Source organism: Dipodomys ordii, unplaced genomic scaffold (genome assembly GCF_000151885.1).
Source record: "Dipodomys ordii isolate 6190 unplaced genomic scaffold, Dord_2.0 Scaffold165, whole genome shotgun sequence".
In the NCBI taxonomy this organism is placed as follows: Eukaryota; Metazoa; Chordata; class Mammalia; order Rodentia; family Heteromyidae; genus Dipodomys; species Dipodomys ordii.
The window spans coordinates 2,137,097-2,160,455 of NW_012267381.1; the positions used below are offsets into that span (position 1 = coordinate 2,137,097).

General features: G+C 50.3%; 1 protein-coding gene across 2 annotated transcripts in view; it reads right to left on the reverse strand.

The window, feature by feature from the left end:
- Nucleotides 1-23,359, reverse strand: part of Crhr1 (corticotropin releasing hormone receptor 1) — a 40,922-nt gene that overhangs the window by 16,874 nt on the left and 689 nt on the right. For both annotated transcript variants that reach the window (XM_013033249.1, XM_013033248.1), the window contains exon 2: nucleotides 3,917-4,004. In XM_013033249.1, coding sequence (XP_012888703.1) covers nucleotides 3,917-4,004 — 88 coding nt within the window. The remainder of the gene's footprint in view (nucleotides 1-3,916; nucleotides 4,005-23,359) is intronic.

The window sequence follows — 23,359 nt, forward strand, 5'->3', positions numbered from 1 at the left end:
GGGGGGGGCAGAGTAGGTATCTTCCAGCCTGGATATTGTAATATGGCAGTGAGGAGCAGTGAAAGCCAGCCTTACAGCTAGTCAAGTCCATTCACCAGCCAAAGCATACAAGTGAGCTGCAGGAGCCACGTCCTCCTACAACCCTTCCCATCCCTCAGTGTCCTTTCTAATTGGTTAAGGTATGGGTGGGGAAGAGGAGGCTGCTCTTTATTCAGCAAGTATTTATTGCCCACCTAAGAAATCCACTCTAGAAATGAATAAATGTCCTGCCTTCATGGAGACACTGTAAAGCAAGCAAACAGCTGTTAGGGAGAAATACTGTTGAGAAAAAACTACAGTGTAAGGAGATCAAAGCCTGAGCTGCTTTCATATGGTAATTCTCTAAAATCCTAATGGTTAGAGACCTAAAGGATGGGAAGGGAGCCGTGTGCATACCCAAGGAGAGGGTTCTAGGTGGAAGGGAAAGCAAGTATAAAGGCCCTGAGGCAGGTATGTGCATGGGGTGTCTAAGAGGTCCATATCCTAGTTGGATTAGAACAGGGAAGGACGCTTTAAAGGGGGTCAAGCGAATACTCAAGTGCAGCTAGCTGAGTCTTGGTTTCTTTGCTCAGTTTGTTACACAGTTCCCTTGTGACAAGACTTAGGGCTCAAATGTGCTCCTCCAACCCTCCCATAAGTAGATAACTTCAGAGGGAAATCAGAACCTGGCTCCTGTGCCAGTTAGGTGGGGTCTCCCAGAAGAGTCTTCTTGGAAAACCAAATGGAGTGGACACATGGCAACAACCTGGTGGCAGGAAAGTTTATCAACCCATCTGATTTAAGCCACAGGTACCCCAGAGGGGAGCCACTGGCGCTGGAGATAGCCTCTGAAACATGGTTCTTGCCTATCTAGAGGAGCGTGCTACTAAGCGCAGGCAGAGAGCTCTGGTCTTGGCTTGGCCATCCCAGGGTTGAGCTGCCTCCTCTTTGGCTTGGCAGCAAAGAAAGGTGCCTCTTGGAAGTGGCACTGTGGCTCAAGTTGTAGAGCAAAAGAAGCTCAGGGACAGTGCCCCAGGTTCAAGCTGCATGATCACGCGAACACAAAATTCACTATTTATATATGTGTGTGTGTGTGTGTATAAATATATATGTATGTACGTATATATATTTTTTAAAGGCTGGAAGCATGGCTCCAGTGGTAGAGTATAAGTCAAGTAAGAGCAAAACTCTGAGTTCAAACCCTAGAACTAGCATCAACAACAACAACAAAAAATTTAAGCTGGGCACTGATGCTTCATGGCTGTAATCCTAGCAACTCCCTGAGTCTGAGATCCAAGGATTATGATCTGAAGCCATCCCAGGCTGGAAAGTCTGTGAGACTCTGATATCCAAATAACCACCAGAAAAAATGAAAATGGTGCTGTGGCTCAAGGTGGTAGGGCACAAGTTTTGAGTGAAAAAGCTCAAGGATAGCACCCAGGCCCTGAGTTCAAGTCCCACGACTAATAAGGGGGGGAGGTGCCTCTCTAAAGTGTGACACATTAGGACATATAGCTAGGAGCTACAATCCTGTAGTTCCAGGCGCATAGTTGGTGCTGAGGAAATGTGAGACCACGTAAAACCTAGAATGGGCATGAGAAAGTGCAAGGCTAACAGTGCACCACAGATGGTTGTGCGGTAAACCTGGATTTACCATACACCTCTGGGTGGCCGTGTAATGTAGCAGGAAGTCTGAAGTCGGGCTCACTGGGGGCTAGTCCTTCATCATTGTGTGTATTTAGGCAAGTTACTCAACCTCTCTGAGTTTTAGATTCCTCCATTGTAAATTGGGGACAAAAACACTTCCTGATTATGTGATGGTGATGATGAAACAAGATTAAGCTTAGAATGGTATCAAATCCACAAGCTTAATCAATAATTATTACCTCTCAGTGGCATAAAACAAGAGATGTGTGTCCACATTTCCATTTGTCTGTGATTTGTCAATAATTCGATTACTTCCTGGCACTGTCATTGCTCATGCCATGAGGTGATGAGTCTCCAAGTCTGTGACCTATGCCAAGATGTGACCCTGGCCCTGGGGACCCAACCTCTCCTGGCATGAAGCATGTGTGGGGCCCCCAGAGGTCCCGGCTCAGTGCCAGCCATTCCAGCCAGATGCCTTTCCATCTGTCCCAGCTCTTCTGTCCCTCCCGCACCATCTGCCTCTACCAATGCCTGTCAGTCTGGATAGAGCTCAGCACTGGAAGACAAATGGCTGTTACCAGAGGCCATTGGGAGGTGATAGATTGCTGTGCCACGAAGCCAGGCGGGCTGGGTTGGGGGTGGGGCATCCTGTACCAACCACCAGGGAATGAATGCCATTCATCACAGTGAGCCTGCTGCCTCCAAGGACAGGTGGCACTATGTGGGCTCAGGCATGTCACTTCTTCTGCACATAAAAAGCAAGTTAATGGAGCCTGACCTGGCTCTGGGGTGTTGGGGAGGGCTAGAGGGCTCCCCCAGGCCTCCCTCTCTCTCCACTAGAATGGCAGACTAGCAGAGAGTTGATATTCTTTCCTTGCCCCATCCCAGCGTAGCCAGCTGTGCAGCCCGGTGCCCTGAGCTACCAGTGCCTCCCCAGGCTTATTGCTCCTCCCTCCTCATCCCCCCTCAGGCCTGCTGCCAGCCAAATACATCCTCAGCTCATTATCAACCCTTGCGTTGGCTCAGAGCAGCATCTCTCAGCACCAGAGCAAATCTCCCTTCAGAACCACCGTAAAACCTCTTCTTTCAGGAAGCCTTCTTAGATGTACCCCCACTTCTGTCCTAGCTTCTGCCACCTGCATTGTTGTAAGCAATTTTGGGCAAATACCTTCTCTTCTTTCCAGCTATCCTGTAAACACTTTTTTTTTCTTTTTAACAGTACCGGGGATCGAACCCAGGGTCTGGTATTCATTAGGCATGTGCCCCATCACTGAGCTACAGCCTATTTTGTTCCCCTGATGACTAACATGGGCCCTGCTATGTAGGAGGTGCTCAATGAATGAATGAATCAAGAAGAGCCTTGAAGAGAAAATAAACCAACACAGGACAGTGAGCTTCCCAAATGCTCCTCAGACACAGCAGGGCCAGCGTTCTGCCTGACAGCAGCCATTCCCAGATCCACACTCAAAAGTTCACAAAGCCACGGCACGGGAAGCCCAGCCACTCCCACAAACTAACTGAGTAGTTCTGGAGGGAGTTAGGGAATGCTTCATGCCTCAGTTTCCTCATCTGGATGAATGTCGGGTTCTCAGCTCTTCTAAGAATGTGATAACTCTACAAAGCATCTTGCCAATGGCTGGTGCTGGCATTCACTCAGTGTCTGCTACAGGAAGGGAGAGAGCATCTTGTTTTAGAGCACATGAGGAAGCCAGGCTGCCCGCTTACTAATGCTTTTCTGTGCCTCAGTTTCCTTCTGTGTCCGATGAGGAGAGTAGCTAAAGGTTGTTGTGCAAATTGTGTTACTCTATCTCAAAGTTCTTGCCCAGCGCTTGGCATGCATTTGCTGCACAGCATTAGACTTAGGGCACTTTTAGCAGGAGCAGACAGCAGCTTTTCTCCTACATATGTCCCTGAGTCCTAGCCTGGCTGCAAGAGCTGGGGCACCCTGCCCTGTTGCCCATCCAAAAGTGGGGACTTGACTATAGGAGTACTGGCTATGAGCAACTCCTGTACCCACAGCAGAGGCTGCTGTAAACCTTAGGTCTTTTTTCTTCCCTTCAAACTTCAGGATCCTTTCCAACACGGCACTCCACGGAGATACACATCTTGGAGCTTTTAAAGGCAATCTGACAGCTATTGCTGTTCCAGAGTGTGGTTCAATGTGCAGGTCTTGGGAGTCTTGGGGCACAGGACACTGTCTGTGGTGACCTGGCATCTTGCAGAGAAAGGATGTGGGTGGGGGTTGACTCACCAGAGACATTGCTGGCTAGGGACAGGCTCTCACAGTGCTGGTTCTGCAGAGAAGTGGAGACGGGGTTCAGCCCCAGGAGGAGAAGGGCCTGTGGGTGGACACAAGGAGGCAAGGAGCACAGTTAGGCAGGTACCCTGAGCAGTCTGGCCAGCTGCTTCCTGCTTCTGCTCCCTTTCCCCTCCTTCTCTTCCCAGCCCCTCTACCCAGGCTCCTGTACCCCCTCCCTCTACATACTCTTAAGCCTGAAAGGTCTAGTGCTGCCCAGCTCAGGGAGAGCTTGGAACAGAAGCAGCAGGAGCTCATGCATGCACACACACACACACACGCGCGCACACACACATACACATACACATACAGTCATATACACAAGGCCTTCCCATGGCCTCCTGAGCTCACAGGCACTCATTAGTAGACATGTCCTCTCCTAAGCTGTGGACACTCCTGTCTTCTTGTTTAATGAACTGTTGCCTCCTGGACCCTGGTCCCCTCCTGGCGAATTACTGGTCACTACAAACTCTACCCTGCTGTAAACCCTTCTGCTTTATAGCAATATCTGTAATGGCAGAACCTCTCTCACAGATGAGGAAACTGAGGCACAGAGAGGGGAAGCGATGAATGTATCTAGAAAGATGGCTATTTCAGAACCTCTGCCCTTTAAGCTCCCCCAAAGACTCCAGGCCATTCATCCATAACTGAAGGGTTGCCCCTTCTTGAGCCATCACATTCCCTCTTTGGTCACCATCTTGGTAGATTATTACTAGAGTTTAGCTGGGCCTGGCCTCTGGCCCTATTCTTGCTGTGCTGTTGTGGGCAGGTTATTTGACCTCCCTGTGCCTCAGTGTCCTTGTCTGTAAAAACAAGTATAGCCATCACCTTCCCAGGCTTCTAGAAGTCTATGTAGTGCAGCCTGTGCCAGGAGGGCTGGGGCTGCATTCTGCTTGCTACATTTGAATCTGCTGAACAGACCTGAGGAATGACAGTTTCTAGTCTACAACAGGCACTCAGTAAGGTCACATTTATTGTCTGACTTGAACTTAGCAATAGCTATCTCTGTGGCTTAGAGGATAATCAGCTGTTTCTACTGGGATTTCTTTTTTGTTGGTTGGTGCTGGTCCTTGGGCTTGAACTCAGGGCCTGGACTCCATCCCTGAGCTTTTTTGCTCAAAGCTAGTGTTCAACCACTTGAGCCACAGCTCCAATCTGGCTTTTTTGAGTAGTTAATTGGAGATAAAGAGTTTCATGGGCTTCCCTGCCCTGGCTGGCTTCAAACCAAGATCCTCAGAACCAGGCTCCTGGGAAGCTCAGATTACAGGCATGAGCCATCAGTGCCTGGCTTGTCCTTGAGCCTTTTGCTTTAGACTAGTGTTCAACCACTTGGGCCACAACTCCACTTCCAGCTTTTTTTGGTTAATCAGAGATCAGAGTCTGATAGACATATCTGCCTAGGTTGCCTTGAACCTCAGTCCTCAGATCTCAGACTCCTGAGCAGCTAGGATTACAGGTGTGAGCCACTGGCATTTGGATCTGCTGGGATTTTATTTGTAAGGGGCTCAGAAGCGGATGGGGGTAGGAGGCACACTATAAGTAGCTCCTCCTGGGCTGGGGGTCCTGGGCACAGTGGCCAGCAGGCTTTTGGGTGAGGGGTGCTCTCCTCACTACCTCCCTGCTCCTTCTCCTGGCCCTCTGGGTGCCATGCCCACCCAGCTTTACAAGTAAATGTGAATGTGCAGTTTCTTTCATTTGGCTATGGCTGTGGTTTGATATTCTCTCTCTCTCTCTCTCTCCCCCCTTTCCCCCCAGAGGCCAGTTTTCTATGCTTACATACCAGGAATGTCCCCACCCCCCATACAAACGCAGGCCTTGTGCCCTCTCTCCACCCCACCCTCCCAGGGGGCATGGAAAAGCCCTACTGCTGGTCAGAGCTCGGCTCCCCAACTCGTGCAGGAAGCTTCCCGACCCTGCTGGCCCTCAGGCCCATACCATCCCCTCAGCATCTGCCTGAGACCACAGTGGGGCCTGTTTACCCCGTTCCCTTCAGGCACATGGCTGTTCTACCTGGGGAGAGGGGTCTCTGATCTCTCCAGGCCAAGTTTCAGGCTCCTAAGCAGCACCAGGCCTGCACAGGCACCAGGGCATTCTGAAAACCCGAAGGTGCCAGGTTCAACTCATTAGATCCTGGGCCTCCATGGTGATTAGAACAAACCCATTAGTCTCTCTGGCCCCAAGCAACTCCCAATGCTTTATTAATTAGTAATTAAGCTTCACTGTCTCCAGAAAGGTGAGGAAATACCTTTACTGTCACTTTCCAAATGCAAATGCAGAAGGGATGAGAGGAAGAAGCCACCGGTTAGGCAAACAAAGGACAAACCACACTAAAAGCTACCACTGCTCACTCAACAGGCACAGGAATCCAGCTGCTCTAGCCAGAGACACTTCTAGAAGGAAACTAAGAAGTCTTAGCCCCAGCTTCTCATCCTACCCCCTGCTCACCTCACTTTTACGCACATACGCATACACACATATACGAACAAAAGCATCAGCCTCAGCTCAGCCACAGGCAAATTAAAGGAACTGGAAATACCTTATTGGGAAATAACAGCCCACCACTTTTATCTAGTTAGTCAATCTTTGTTTCCCTCTCTTCCTTTTATTTCCTCTTCTTCCTTTACTTGTGCCAGTACTAAGGCTTGAATTCAGGGTCTTGAGCTCTTGCTCTATTTTTTAAATCATGACTGGTACTCTACCACTTGAGCCACACCTCCACTTCTAGTTTTGTCATGGGGCTTGAACTAAGGGCCTGGATGTTGTCCCTGAGTTTTTTGTTTGTTTGTTTTGCTCAAGGCTACTGTTTTACCACTGAGTCACAGCTCCAATTTGATTTTGAGTAGTTAATTGGAGATGAGTCTCACAGACTTTCCTGCTGGGGCTAGCTTCAAACTAAGATCCTCAGATCTCAGCCTTTTGAATAGCTAGGAATACAGATGTGAACAACTGGCACTTATCTCTTTTGCTCTTAAATCAGATAGAAGTGCATTTGACCTAAGGCTTCCTTCAACGCCTCCAATGACTTCCCCATTTCATCATCAGCCCTGGCTGTCTTTTCAGAAACATTTCTTTTTCTCCCAGTACTGGGAATTGAGCCCAGGGCCTTGCCCATAATAGGTAAGGCTCTCCTAATCATGCCTGCAGCCCTTCAGAACCATTGTTATGTGTGTGCTAGTACCGGAGTTTGAACTCAGGGCCTCAACCTCTCCTTAACAATATGGCTCAAGGCTGACACTCTACCACTTGAACCACATCTCCACTTCTGGCTTCTAGCTAGTTAATTAGAGATAAGAGTCTCATAGACTTGTCTGTTTGAGCTGACTTTGAACTGTGATACTCAGATATCAGCCTTCTGAATAGCTAGGATTACAGGAATGAGGCACTGGCACCTGGCTCAGAAACTTTTTTATTTTTATTTTTGTCAGTCATGGGGCCTGAACTTTGGGCCTGTGTATGTCCCTGGGCCTGTGTATGTCCCTGAGCTCTTCAGCTCATGGCAAGCACTCTACCATTTGAGCGACAGCTGAGCCATGGTGCCACTTCTGGTTTTCTGGTGGTAAATTGGAAGTAAGAGTCTCACAGACTTTCTTGCCTGGGCTGGCTTTGAACCACAATCCTCAGATCTCAACCTCCTGAGTAGCTAGGATTATAGGCACGAGCCACCAGCACCTGGCTTGAACCTTTAAAAAAAATTTTTTAATAGTTTTTCTCAGAATTATTTTTCACAAGCCAAATTTTCAGAACTTCATGAGATCTGCCATTTTCTAGTTAGTAGAAAAACCTAAATAGTGCTGAGAATGTGAAGTTGGCAGAGCACTAGGTTCACTCATTGGCTAAATGCTGACTCTGCAGCCCAGCCTGATAGCCACAAGGTCCCAAACAAACCTCTGTTTCCTTACTAATCTCTGCAAGGCTGCATCTCACACAGGCATGCACAGCTCCATGATGATGACTGCCTTTTGGGTAGATGAACAAAGAGGGCTGGTGGCACCTGTCGCCTAGGCAAGAGAGATGGATGAGCAGAGGAGACAGCAGCACAGGAGTCTGCTGGTATGTGTGTTGGGGTGTGTGTGTGTGTGTGTGTGTGTGTGTGTGTGTGTGTGTGTGTGTGTGTGTGTGTAGAGACAACCTGGTAAGCTGCCGGCTTCAGCCATTGCCCTGGTCCCCTGGCCTCTGCTTGCCCCATCCTGCCTTGGCTAGGTGCAGAGTTGAAGCTGCCACCCCAATTCCCAGTGTGACTTTGGCATAAAGGTTAATCACACCCAGAAAATGCTTATTAGAGACCATAAATAACTACTTGCTGAAGCTCAGTTTGGTCTTTAAGGCATAAAGTGCAATTTCCTTTGACGGAATGATTTGGTGATTGACCTTTCTGGGTGGGACCTGAAGGGCTACAAGAGGAAAGGGAGGGCAGCCTGGAGGCAGCTGTGTCCCTCCCCGCCCCACACAAAGTTCCCAAGGAACCAGGAGAGGGGCGGGTCTTCCTCTTCTGCCACCACAGGCTCCTCAGGCCTTTTTGTTGGTTGGTTGTTCTGCTGTTTGTGTTGGTAGTGGCATGACCCCTGGGCCTCACGCTTTTGCCCAGCTTGTTTGCTTTATGGCTGGCATCTACTGCTTGAGCCACACAGCTGGTCCAGAATCTCCAGAGACAGAATCTCTCAGACTATTCTGCCTGTGCTGGCTCCATCTCCACTAGGCTCCCTCTGGGAAGGGGCTTTGTAGCTTCAAAGGGAGGTTTTGTTTTAATGACCAGATTTAGTAATCTCTCTGCCCCCTTGCTGGAATTGGGATTGTATATAATTTGGGGGCTGAAGGCAAGGCTCAGAGATGGGGCACTGCTCAACAAGCACTAGACCCTGAGTTCAAACCCAGTATGGGACGGGGCGGGGGGGCGGGGAGGAGGTGGGCACAGAGACAGACAGACAGACAGAGAGAATAGGAAAAAGGAAGAAATTCAGAGAGGACAACACACACACTAAGAGGGCGATGGCAGGACAGAATCCATAGCTACATACAGAATACTGCAGTTTTGAACATGGGTAGTGGGGTGTACAATGTGACTGTGAAGTGGGCTTCCTAGAGGAGATAAGCTTGAGAATGGTTGCAGTAGACAAGGCCATGAGGACAGAGACTCCTACCCTTGGATGGGGTTTGGCGGCGGGGGGGGGTCCTCAGACACTGGGCTGAGAGGTCCAAGCTGGACTCCCAAGCAGCAGACCAGAACTTGTAGCATCATTTACATGTGTGAAAACTGAGGCCTGCAGAAGGAAATTGGGAATCCAGATAGCTCTTCCTCCAAGGCAGTTTAGTTAGGTCAGGGATGGAGCTGGGTCTGGGAGAGCCAGAGAACCTTGATTCTGAGTCCAGAGAGGCCCCAGACTCCCCAGTGTGGTCAGGATCTTGCTTCCCCCACCACATACCCCCACCCCATACCAATGACCCTCAGAGGCTGGGCTCCCAGCCCACACTGCCATCTGCTGGTGAAGGCCCTGGGCGCCTCGGACCACTGTGGCTGCTTTGCACAGTGCCTGTCTTGAGCAAAGACAAGAGGAGCGATCTAGTTGTGTGTGTGTGTGTGTGTGTGTGTGAGAGAGAGAGAGAGAGAGAGAGTAGGGGGGGCTCATAAATCACAATTCCTTTATAAAATTGGCTCCCAGTTGCATTTTAAACCAGGATGTGCTTTGCAGAAATCAAATAGTGCATTCAACTCTTCAAAACCTGTCTGTGCTGCTGGGGGTGGTGGGGGGGGGGTGGGCAGTGTGCATCCATCATGAGCTGCTTGAATGTGTGTGGGGGGAAGGACTCACAGGCAATGCCCCCCTAAACTCTGCAAGACACATACATGCCCAGGGGATGGCTCAGTGGGGGAAGGAGATTGCAAGCCATGTACAGTAAAGCTGAGACCCTCAGAAAGTGATTTTTTTTCCACAGAGGATAGCAATGTGTCCTTTCTTAGCCATTCTGACTGAGATTTGTGCCCCCCCAAAAGCAGCTCCTTTTCCCTAGCCAGCCTCAGGCCAGGACCTCCTTCCTACATCCTGTTTCTGTGACAGCCACAAGCTGTCAAAGGCAACTCAAGGCCAAGAGCTGGTGTTTCCTCTACAAGTGGGTGAGCAGGGAAAGACGATTCCAGGCAGAGGAGAAATAATTTATTGTTACATTTAATTAACTTAAATTGCTATTGTACAAAGAAGTAAAAACTAGAAGGGAAAAATCTGCCTACGTCGAGGGAGAGAGTATGTCTGGGTGTCTCTGCCTCTAGGCCTTCTCCCTGGGGCTCTGGGTTCCGAGGTGCCCTAACCCCACCCTCACCCCATGCTCCTGCACTCTTCTGTCCCCCTAACCTTATGGCAGGGCTGGCCTGTGGGCCACCTGCTTTACTCATCCAGGAGGGTAGTGACAGAGAGATCACTTTGGGTGTCCCAGGTGGCCTTGGAGGTCCCAGGTGGATGCCTGTGTGGGTTATAAGCAGAGCTGGATCTGTTTGGCTATTTTGTGAGTGTAAGCCCTAACACATGCTGATGTATGAAGAAATGAATGTCCGACTCAGTGAATGAATGAACAGACTGGTTTCACTTCTGCCTCCAGACCTTGGGCTCTGGGATGATCCCACTACTAGGACTCTATTGTTGGAGACAGGGTCTCACTATGTGGCCTATGAAACTCCATCCTCCTGCCTCTGTTTCTCAAGTGCTAGGCTCCTGGTGTGACATGCCAGCTCCATCAGGACTTTTCCAGCTCACTTCGTTTTTTCCACTTCCCTTGTCTATCCATCAAGAGCATCCTCTTCCTGTTTCTTCCTGCATGCTCCCCACCACCTTGGACTCCAGCTTTGGGTAGTGAAGGCAGGGTCTGAGAGGCTGCTATGAGTGGCAAACGTGCTCTGGGATAGGAACTGAGTCACTATCTGTCCCCTCCAGTGTGCAATGAGGAAGGCTGTGTACCCACTGCGGTGGCTTTCCAGATCTGAACAGACCCTGGCTCTGGGGCATATCCTCTCCCAGGAAAGCAGAAGCTCAGGCCAAGAGACCCTGTGGACTCTCTTATCTGCCCCTGCCTACCTGTGAGACCTTGGGCAAACTCCTTACCTTCACCTAACCTCAGTTTCCACATCTGGAAATGGGGCTATCTGGGATGAAATAGTGACACTCCAAAACTCTCAGTATATGGTATATATGGTAGAGCAAGGGGCCGGAGGCATGGAGGGCACAAAAGGCACAGATGGATGGCAGCCCTGTCTCTTCACTGGGCAAGGTGCTTTCTTCCACTGAGGTGCTCCCTGATCAGGCCCCTCCCATCAGGAGCACATCACCTTCCCTCACCAGCCTGTCTCCCATATGCATCACTCTGGAGGATCATAAGGTGCTGGGCCTGGGAGGGATCCCTACCTACCCATGTCCTCTTGCCTCTCACACGCTTACCTCCCCCTGTGACTCAGACTGGCTCATGGATGTGTTTTAGTGTGCATCTTCACTGTACCCTGTGCTCCCTACCCGCCTCCCCTCTCCTGGGCTTAACCTCCATTATCTTCTCAGCCTTCCCTTGTTTTAGGCTTCCTTCCTTCCTTCCTTCCTTCCTTCCTTCCTCCCTTCCTCCTTCCCTCCCTCCCTCCCTTCCTCCTCCCTTCCTCCCTTCCTTCTGCTTTTACTGAAAGCTTGCTCAGTAACCAAAGGCTTCCTCTGAATTTTCTCATTAATCTTCTCATTCCCCAAAAGTTGGAGCCTTTGCCACCTTGCACCACACAGATGACGAAGTGGCACATATGGCCACGGGGACTTGGCTGGACACAGGTGGGAGCGGGTCTTCAGCGCCTGCTGCCCTGCTGGCCTGCCCTTCTTCCTCTTCCCGAGCCTGCTGCCTGCCTGTCATGTGGCATGGGTTTCCTCTCACTCCCTGAAAGCTTGCCAACATCCTAGGACCCTGTTAGTGGGAAGACTTGAGGAGGATTGAGTTTGATTCTTATTTGAGGAGGGGCTTCTGGCCTAGGCTCTGCTCCTGGGAGCTGGGATGCTTTGCTCTGTGAGTGGTTGACACTGGGAAATCTCCCTGGCGATGGGGTGGGAGACAGAGCCGAGGTGTGGGGACAGCTGTGGAGACACCAGCCAGGGAGGTGTCACCAGCAGTTGGGCTCTTGGACAGGTGTAAAGTGTGTATGTGTGTGTGTGTGTGTGTGTGTGTGTGTGTGTAGTGGGGTGGGTCTCAGCACTGCAGAGGAAGTCATCCAATTTCCAAAGTGATTCACAGCCAGGAAAGGAAGAGGGAGATTGGCAGCGGGGAGCAGATGGGAGCAGACTCAGTAGACTGGAGCAGCTGAGGGGTTTGTAGCTAGACTTCCTGGATGAATGGTGGCCTTCTGAAACCATAGTGGGGGCGGTCTGAGTCAAAACCCACCAAACAGACATTTCAGGCCAAAGTTAGGCACAAGCATGATACAGGCAACTGTCTGTCCTCTGTGTCTCTGCCTCAAAATATGAGTTAGACAAACCCAGAAGTTTCCAGACCTGCTTGGCATATAGAATTTAACTTTTCAGGCACAGATAGGAGTCGGTAGTTCTGTAGGAAGGTCAAAGCCTATCTGTCTGTCTGTCTGTGTGTCTATCTATCTATCTATCTATCCATCCATACCAGTACTGGGGCTTGAACTCAGGGACTTGCACTCATGCCTGGCCTCTTTTATTTTGGCGGGGGGGTCCCGTCGTGGGGCCTAAACTCTGGGCCTGGGTGCTGTCCCTCAGCTCTTCAGCTCAAGGCTAGTGCTCTACCACTTGAGCCACAGCGCCACTTCCGGCTTTTTTCTTTTTGCTTATGTGGTGCTGAGGAATCCAATCCAGGGCCTCAGGCATGCAAGGTAAGCGCTCTACCACTAAGCCATCTTCCCAGCCCAGCCTGGCCTCTTTTCTCAAGGCTGGTACTCTACCATTTGCACCATGGCTCTACTTCTGGCCTTTTTGACAGTTTACTAGAAATAAGAGTTTCCCAGACTTTCTTTCCCAGGCTGGCTTCAAAGTGCAGTTCTCAGATCTCAACCTCCTGAGCCACTAGGATTACAGGTGTAAGCCTCTGGCACCCAGTTGTGAAGCCTTTCCATTTTGCAGTGCTGTCCAGGTGATTCTGAAACATCACTAGAAATGAAATAACTAGACTAGGTGGTCCTTTACCTGTGGCATTTTGCCCCCTTATCCTGAGGGAACACTGGGCATGGATGGTGGGGTCCCTTCTTGATAGCCCAGTGGCCAGGATGCTGCTAGCACATCCAGCAATCCTGGACTGAATGATCTCCACATTGAAGGCCTCACCTGCCCACCCATCTTGGGGTAGAAGAAGACACTGGGAACTGATCCTGGTCATGCTCTGTCAGCATCTGTCAGATGCTACCCATTGAGTTCCTCCATCACATTCTAGAAGTGAAAAACAAAAACAATCTCTTGCCCCTCACCTCTACATTCTACCTCTTCATGCTGTTCTCCTTTCTACCCTATCAGCTTCATCCAGAATATTCCTTGTGTCTCCTGCCTTTAACCATACTGTCACTCCTGCTGGGGTTTATGCCCCACCCCTACTCTCTGCTGGAGAGTCTTCTAAAATCACTCTGCTTCCTCCTCCAGCATGATTTCCCATCTCAGCCCATCTCTCCCTTGTGGTGCCTTTGATTTCTTCTCATTCTCTCTGTCTCTCACTACTGTGAGTTCATGGGGGATCCAGGACTCTTCAACCATATGAGACCTTCCAGTTGCTCAGTTTCCCCCTCCCCAAGGGGCTGAAAACACTCACTAACCAGACTCTACACAGAGCTCTGGTCGCCTGCATAGAACCTGAGCCCTCATTCTAATCATCATGGCTCCTGAGTTCTGCCTGATTCAGAAGGATTCCTTTAAAAATGTAAAACCAAAATGGTTTGAAAAATCAGCCTCACAGGGTTGGAGGCATGGCTCGGTTGGTAGGGCACCAGCCAATGAGCAAAGTGTCAGGTACTGAGTTGGAGTCCGGATCTGGCAAAAAAAAAAAAAAAAAGGAAGGGAGGAAGGGAGGAAGGGAGAAAGGGAGGAAGGGAAGGAGGGAGGGAAAGGAAAAGTCATCCTCAGAGAATTAATGTCCTCCTGATAAATAAATAAATTAAAAATAAAAATTAAAAAAAACCAACAGATGGGCTGGGAAGGTGGCTTAGTGGTAGAGTGCTTGCCTTGCATGCATGAGGCCCTGGGTTCTATTCCTCAGCACCCAGAAGTGGCGCTGTGGCTCAAGTGGTAGAGTGCTAGCCTTGAGCTGAAGAGCTGAGGGACAGCACCCAGGTCCAGAGTTCAGGCCCCATGACCAGACCCAAACAAACAAACAAACAACAACAAAAAAAACCAACAGACACTGCATGCTCAGCACCTTCTCCGGAGCTGTGCACACAGCTGTAAGGAAGGCCAACCCCTGCTGAACGTCTGTGACACACACAAGGTTCTGTGGGACAGGTGGCATTGAGTGGCCAGCTCGGGCCAGGGCCCTCTCCCTGGCACATGAGTCTCGGACCCAGTGGCTTATGGAGTCTAGTGCTGACAGCACAGTTTAGACACACTCAGGTTCCAGCCTTGCCCCGTGCCATGGCTCTGGGTAAAGGTGCACGTGCGTGCAAGGACAGCACTCTGTTCCAGTAAGGGACTCTGGGGAGAGATGAGGACCCATCTCCAGGAAGGTTAGGAGCCGGGCTGAGGAGGCAAGGCCTCAGGAAACTTGTCAGAAGCTGCGGTCATTGGAGAGCAGGTAAGACTTTAGACTTTGGGGAGGCTTTTGTAGCATCCTGTGGCTTCCTCCTGGCCGATACTCTGCCAGGGGCCAGGCAGGGTAGAGGTAGTCCAGAGTCTCCACACTTGTCCCCTGCATGGGGTCCTGTCCCTTGATGCCTACCACAGCCCTCCACTTCCCTAGGGGTGGCAATGTGGCAACCTTTGAGGTCTTTTCTCTGAAAATGGCTGGGCCCTGTGGCCTGAGGTAAGAAGCACCGCCAGGAGTGGCAGGGTCATGTGCAGGTCTGAGGAAAGAGCATTGTCTCTTGCTCACTCTGAGGCAGAAGGCCTGGGTTGGAGCCAGCTCGGCCTTATGAGTTACAATAACCCTCTCTCTGGGTTTCTACTACTGAACCATGATGGGGAATAAAGGAGGAAATGGCCTGCCCACCTCCACCCCCAGCTCAAAGAGGGATACCACTGCTACACTGAGCCTCCTCCTCCAGGAAGCCTTCCCAGATTCAAGGTACTCCTCCAGCTCACATGTGGGAAGGAGCTTGGGAAATTTCCAGTCTGTAGCAGATTGGCAGGTGGTTCTGCTTGCTGCATGATTCACCTCAAGAGTCTGATGACATCTGACTTGGTCTAGACCCTGCTCTAGGAGACGAGTCTATTGACAACTTGCTTGGATGTCACTGCAAGGACGAATGCACATCAGAGTTTCCAAATGCTTGCTTACCTCTGTGTGTGTGTGTGTGTGTGTGTGTGTGTGTGTGTGTTTAGCACACTAGACCAATAGCAAGCCATTTGCAATTGGCAAATGCAACCTTGCCAGCCAGGTAGGTTCTGATCACCTTTTTGAAGTGGTGTTGCCCTTGGCCTGGAGTCCCTGGGTTCACTCCATGGGAGTCTGCCATGTCCTTTATTGTGTGCATCTGGGTGTGTACCTGGGTGGCTTGGAGGAAATGGGCAGGAGGAGGAAGAGGAGGGGTAAAGCAAGCTCAGTGTACAGAGAGCAGCCTCCCTCCAACACAGCCTCCCTCTTCTCTCCAAGGACTGGCTTTGTCCAGCCTTGTCTTTGAAAATAAAGCAATGTCAACACCTCTAAGTCTTCCAGCCAGGAAAAAGTAGTCAGGGCAGGCCATGGGGCCATCCAACCTGCCATTCACTCCAGCTTCTGACGCATGACTGCTGGGTGTGTGTCTAACTGTCCCTCTGTCAGGTGCCTACACATGCCTCTTGGGAGAGGAGAGGTGCTAAACACATAGCCATCTCTGTGGGTGGCAGGCAGGGGACACCTGACTCCCCAGGTACACACACACTTGAGAGAAGAGGGGTACAGACAGAAGACACCCAGTAGGGAGCAGTCAGGACCACAAAGGCGATAGACTCCGTTCGTCTTTGGGCAGCTGGAGCGGAGGTCTGCCCTGGGGCAATAGGCTGGGGTCGGGCAGGAGAACCTCCTTCCTCCACCATCCATCAGTGGCCTGGGCCCCAGAGCATCTCTGTGCTCCTTGGAACTCTCCTGTCAGCTGAGGAAAGCTCAGCCAGGATTCCAGAATGGGGGTGCTTATAAGAGAGGGGTTTCCAGACAATGCCATCTCTGGTCTCGGAACCAGGGGCTCAAGATCTCTTGGGTGCTGGCGGATTGAAGAAAAATAAAGGAAGACCAAGACAGATGTACAGGCCTTCCTTCTTTCTTCCTTTCTTCCCTTCCTCCCTCTTTCCCTCTCTCCCTCCTTCCCTTCCTTCCTTCCTTCTTTCCTTCCTTCCTTCCATTACTCCTTCCTCCCTCCCTTCCTTCCCTCCTTCCTTCCTTCCCTCCTTCCTTCCTTCCCTCCTTCCTTCCCTTCTTCCTTCCTCCTGCCTTCCCCCTGCCTTTCTGCTTGCTTCCCTCCCTCCCTCCCTTCCTTCCTTCCCTCCTTCCTTCCATTACTCCTTCCCTCCTTCCTTCCATTACTCCTTCCTTCCATCCCTCCTTGCTTCCTTCCCTCCTTCCTTCCTCCTGCCTGCCTTTCTGCTTGCTTTCCTTCTCTCCTTCCTTCCCTCCCTCCCTCCCTCCCTCCCTCTCTCCCTTCCTTCCTTCCTTCCTTCCTTCCTTCCTTCCTTCCTTCCTTCCTTCCTTCCTGCCTTCTCACCCCTCAATCACTCCATATTTGTTTGGATATTCATATTCACATTTTTGTCTCTCCCCTTCCCTCTCTCTGCCCCCACCTCTGCTTCCTTAAGGCTTTCTCTCATACCAACTTTAACCAAGGGTTTCCAGCTCCTCCTCATCCATACTCTCTCACTGTCAGTCTGTCTGAAGGCCTATGTTATAATAAAGCTGTCCTCCCTGAACAAGCTGTGGGTACCCAGCAGGCTTGCCCCTGACCTGTCTCCTCACCCTTCCCCAAAAAGCCAAGCAAGCCAGCCCCACATTGGCAGTTCCATCCCTCTCCTGTCCAGAGGCCACCCACCCAGCTCTGTCCCTACAGAGGGAAGAGCTGCCATGGAAGGGGCTGGCACCTCTGGGCTTTTGATGAACTAGTGGAGCCCTTCATATGCCCTGTACAGACACTAGGAAAATAAGGAAAGAGAAAGACCTGCCTACCCCCAAACATCTCCCCCCCCACCCCGAGATGGCACTGTCACAGCTCTCTTTCCCCTTGTAGCCCTCCTCTGGCCAGGCTTTCATTCTCTGTTCTATGAACCTGCCAGGGACACTGACCAATAAGCTGTCCCAATTCACCTTGCAGTGCTTGAAAGTTCAGCCAAGTGTCTCATGACAACCCCTGTACCTCTGGACCCTGGCAGGCTCCAAACTGTAGTCTGGCAGTCCAGGAAGCCCCCTTCCACCCCCCCCCTCACTCCCTTTCTACAGCCACTGAAGCTGCTGGACCAGTCTGTCCAGTTTCTCTTCTGGGCTCTGACCTAGGAGCCCTGACTCCTGACCAATGTGGCTAGAGGCTAGAGCCTGGTGGCAGGTAAGGGCCAGGGCACACTACACCAGCTCACATCTCAGCACCTCCAGGGGCTGTTTTCTGGGCCCCACAGGGCCAGGAGAGGGATAGTAAATCTGCCTATGTTTATGGAACCCAATTTCTTATTAGAATAGTTTTCTGAGTAGACAGCTGCTGAAGGACACATGTGGCTAAAACCATGTGGCTACATGGTTCTGTGTGCAGGAGCCTGTCTCCCATTTCAGAAGTCCCAGAAAAGGAAGCCCAAAGTCTGACTTCAGAGCTGCGATTTTATTGAAGCAGCCACTTACTCTGAGGCGAGTGGCAAATCCTTCCCTTGCCTAATAGACCTCAGCAGTTGTTTTCAAAATAACTGTTTGCCTCAGTGAGTTAATCACCTTGTATCATCTTCCCTCCAGGCCTCTACTTTTACTGACAAATGTTTCAGAGTTATGCAGCCTCCCACCCCAAAGTGGACACCTGTCTTAGGACCTCAGCTCAGCTGCCAGCAGGGGCCCATCCCTTTCCCCAGAAACTGAAAAGCATCCTTCCTCCGGCCCATCCCCTCACCTCTCCTTTGCTGCTTTTTCTTAGATTGAGAACTCCAATGATGTTTATGAAGTGATTACTAAGGCACTTAAACAATGTGCCAGACACACACTGTGACTTGGGGGTCATTTAGCAATTCATTCAACAAGTCAAATTCATGCTTAGGGGCTGGGAAGGTGGCTCAGTGGTAGAGCGCTTGCCTTGCATGCCAGAGGCCCTGGGTTCGATTCCTCACCACCACATAAGCAAAAAGAAAAAAAGCCGGAAGTGGCGCTGTGGCTCAAGTGGTAGAGTGCTAGCCTTGAGCTGAAGAGCTGAGGGACAGCGCCCAGGCCCAGAGTTCAGGCCCCACGACCAGACCCCCCAAAAAAATTCATGCTTAGGCCATAAAGGAGGTACCTCTTTTACCAATGAAGAAATTAAGGTTCAAACTGACAACCTGATATAGCCAGAACTTCAAAGCAGAGTCGGGGTTCACATCTGCTTCGTCTGCTCTTCCCCACCTAGGTCAATGAGAAGCTGGCAAGATGGTAGGGAGGATTGTAAGTTAAGAGCCAGCCCAGGCTAAACAGCCAGCTCCCGCCTCTAGAACAAAACAAAATGAAAACAAAATGCTGACCGTACTGACTGCCACACTGGGTGTGTGAGGGTGACTAGCCAGGCACATTTTAAAAGAATTCCATGATGGCCTGGCACTGGTGGTGGCTCTCACCTGTAATCCTAGCTACTCAGGAGGCTGAGATCTGAGGATCGTGGTTCAAAGCCAGCCCAGGCAGGCAAAGGCCAGGAGACTCTTATCTCCAATAAACCACTCAGAAAACCGGAAGTGGCTCTGTGGCTTGTAGAGCCCTAGCCTTGAGCTGAAGAGGTGAGGAGCAGTGCCCAGGCCCAGAGTTCAAGCCTCACAACTGACAAAAGAAAAAGAAAATCAACGATGTAGGTTTTTTGTTTTTTTCTTCCTCCCTGCATTGAGGTTTGAACTCAGGGTCTTCCATTCGCAAGCAGGTGCGATGTTACTTGAGCTACACCTCCAGTCCCTTTTTGCCTTGGTTATTTTTAAGGTAGGGTCTTGATTTATGCCTGGGTTTTGTTCTTTCTCCTTGTCCTTTTCTGTGTCACTGGGGATGACAAGCATATAGCTCTACACTGAGCCATTGGTTAAAACAGGGTCTTGTAAACTTTTAATACCTGAGCTGGCCTCAACAGGGGATCCCTGCCTCCCAAATAGCTAGGATTGCAGGCTTGAGCCACTGTGCCCAGTTTGACACTATATCTTTCAGCATATATTTGCTGGCAGGGGCCTCCAAGAATAAGGCAGGAATCATTTATAACTAGTAAGTTCTTTCTTTGACTAGAAAAACGGTAGCTAAAAATCTCTAGCTGTTTTCCTCCCCCAAGGGGCTTGCCCTTCTTTCTGCTGAGACTGAATGGTGGGGGCGGAGTCTGAGCTGGGAGGCCCCAGCCCTCTCTGAAGAGGCCATTTATTCCCAACCTACCCTTCCCCAGACAGAGGCCGCCAGGGGCTGAGGCTCCACCCCCCACGGTCTCCAAATCACTGTATATGGGTTGGCCATTTGCTGTTTTCTTTGTCTTCCTTAATAACCGCAGCGGGCTGAAGGAGGAATTTATCTAGTCTTTTCCACATCGAGATGGTTTTTCTGCCATGGTGGTTTAGGCAAGAGCTCCCACCTAGATGTAAATAGCATCAATAAAACCCTCCAGCAGGCCCACACACATCTTTTACACACCTACTGTGTGGGGGACAAACCTGGAGTGACACCTATTGTTTGATTGTTCCTGCACTTCTTAAATCAGACCACACCCTGACAAATGTTTGGAATCACAGCCCCATTACAGAGACCCAAAGGGTAAAATGGAGTCTAGTTCTGTACCCATTTACAGACAGAGAAACGGTAGCACTGAGAAGCCACACAGCCAACCAGAGGCAGAGCTGGAACCAAAGTGAGGTTTGCTGACTGCCTGGCTAATGGTCTTCCCCACTTGTTCAGTGGCTTTATGACTGCACCTGAGGCTCCTTGTGTGAAGGAGAATGACACCACCCTGTCATTCTGCCTTCTCGTGGCCCCGGAGGTCAGGGCCCCTGGGCTTGGCACAAATCCTGGCTGTTGGGGTGAAGCCAGAGGGCATCTCTGACCCTCTCAACTCCTTCTATGTGGCTGAACTCAGCTGGCAGTGGCAGTCTCTGAGGAGCTGCTTGTTAGCAAGGGGTGCAAAGTGAATTTTCTACTTGAGCTCATGCTCATGGACCCTGGTGAGTCTTGCTTTTCCATGCTCCTTGAGAACAGGCTGACCTGGTGAGGCCCCAGGGCTGCTCTATCGGGTTCAAGTAGCTGGGCCTTGGCCTTGGCCTTGACCCCTTTTCTACTGTACTCCTGCTCTGTACCCCATAGCAGACATGGCCACATCTGGCTCACATTTTTGCCCTCCCCTTCCTCCCGCTCTCCTTCAAAACCCAGCTCTGCATTTCTTTTCTCTTTTTTCCCCACCTTCCTTCCTTCTTTCTTTCCTGTTTGAGGCAGTGTCATCTTGCTAACCCAGCTTGGCCTTGAATTCAAACTTCTGCCTCAGCCTGCAGAGTTCAGGGATTATAGATGTGCACACCATACCTGGCTCTGGCTGCGTATTTCTTCAGCAAAGAAACAATTTGGAAATGACCAACATGTACATCCACATAGAGGTGGCAGACAACATCAATTTATGGAGGACAGGGCTTGGTGGCACAGTTTGTAATCACAGCTATTGGGAGGCTGAGGTAGGACTAAGGTTAGCCTCAGGCAAAAGGTTGAGACTACTTGAAAAAATTATTAAAGCAACAAGGGCAAGAGATATAGCTCAGCAGTAGAGAACCTGCCTAGTGAGCACAAATCCCTGAGTTCAAAGCCTAGTACAGCCTGCCTTCTAAAAAACAAAATGTATCTAGCCAGGTGCTGGTGGTTCACGCCTATAATTCTAGCTGCTCAGGAGGCTGAGATCTGAGGATCGAAATTCAAAGCCAATTCCAACAGGAAAGTTTGTGAGACCCTTAATCTCTGATTAATGACCAAAAAGTCAATGTAGAGTTTTGGCTCAAGTGGAAGAGCACTAGCCTTAAGCCAAAAAGTTCAGGGACAGCCCTAGGCCCTGAGGTCAAATCCCACAACAGATACCTCCCCCCTCCAAAAAAAAAAAAAAAAGTAGATCCACTTTTGGGCTATAGACAGAGATAAGATGCATCCTCTGAAGGCTTGGGAATGTCATGAAGGCTTGGGTGTGACAGCAGCAGAAGAGTCCTACCTGAAGGATACCAGGCCACCCAGACCTGTGCTGACTGACTGAGAACACAACCTGCAGGGATTATTTCTAAAATGGTAACAGCATCTGTATTAGGAGAGTGAGGTCACAATAATTCCCACTCCCTGCCCAAATTTTGCCTAATGCTGCTCAATTGCTTTCATAATAATGACAGCATTAAAACCAGCTCTCCACTCAGCACTTACTGCCCTTTAAGAACCCAGCCAGGCCAGGCCTTTTCTATCCCTCAAGGTTACCTGTGGCCAGAACACAGATCTCTCCTGGGAGAGTGGCAGCTAGCAGTGGGTCATGGTAGCAGGCACTCTATCCCCTGCCCAACCCCCAGGGTTTCCTTTCACCCCCAAATATATAACATATCCCCTCTCCTTCAATCACACACTATGTCTCTCATACTCCTCAATGCTCTGGGAATCAATATAACTCAAAGCCCACACCACAGGCCCCAGAATGACCTCTTCCCAACAATGGCTGACAGATTGGGGACAGAACTGGATTTTGAGTGAACCCTACATTCTCTGGATTCTTACTTTCAAACTAATCAAACTCATCTGGCAGAGGTTCAAGGTGAGATTTAAGTGGCTCAGAATATTGACAAGTAAAAACCAAAGTCTTAGACCACAAAGCTGGGTTTTGAATTCTGACTCCACCACTCCCTGGGCTGTATGGCTTTGACTATGTGACTTAGCCTTAGCCTCTCTATACTGCAGGAATAATCTGTATTTCCTATTACAATGACTTACTGATTGAACATACAAAGCAATTAGATCAATGCCCAGAAATTCATACATGCTATATAAATATATCCACTCACAGCGCCTGGCTCATTCCACATTTACTAGGTACCCACTGGGTTTATTAGGTGGTATAAAGCTTCCCACTCCCACAATCTATTAGAAATAAGAGCAACAGAGGGAAAAAAAAACCATTTTGTTCCTTTAGGAAAACGTGATTATTCTAAACAGAGAACTGCACACAATTCTAAGAAAGCCCCGAGAAAGAACATTTATTTCCATGAAAACTTGAAAAAACTTTAAAAAAAATGCCCAAAGTTCAATCCTTTGAATCTACTGAATTCTAACTGGTTTGTGAATTCAGATCAAGGTTGGGAAACACACGATGCTTTTGGAAAGAAAATATTCCCACTGCCTGCCTTTCAGGCAACCTCTAGATGTTTTTCTCCTACTTGCTTTTGCAGGTATCTCTGATCACCTAGAAAACAATCTCGGGGTTCAGTCCTTATTGGGTGGGAGAAGAAAGGTGGGTTCACTGAGACACACCTTTCTTCATTTTCAAAGACAACCTATGGCTATTTGGAGAGGATCGAGAGCCAGGATGGGGAAGACTTGGCGACTGGGAATCTCATCTGACGATCAGTTGCGCTTTAAAATCCGGGTGGTTTAATAAATCACTTTACCAGCGGGTAAAAAAAAAAAACAAACATAAATAAAGTAAGTCGGTTTAATAACTGATGAAAAATCAAATTCAGTCAACCCGTACCCCCAAATCCATTCAATTAAATGCAGTAGCTTTGGGATGCACTCAACTCGGTCAAAGCGTGGGGTGTCCGGGTGTGCAGCCCACGACCCACTGGGCCCCCTGCGTACTCCCCGGCCTGGACACGGCGTGCCCGCGGCTGGGCACCCCGCAAGCCCAGGCGCCCCGGGTCGCGCTCGGGGGAACGGCTGTCACTAGCGGCTGCCCGGCTGCCGGAGCCCCTCGCCCCTCGCGGGCTCCTGCCGCCCGCGCCGCCGGCGAACTCCACCCCGCACACGCTGTTAACGCCGCCTGGCGACTTTCCTAAACTCCGGGGCGTTGGAACGGCGTCGCCAGCCCCGCTGGCCGGAGAGCGCGCAGCGGAGGGCCGGGGAGCGAGCGCCGCGCGCCGA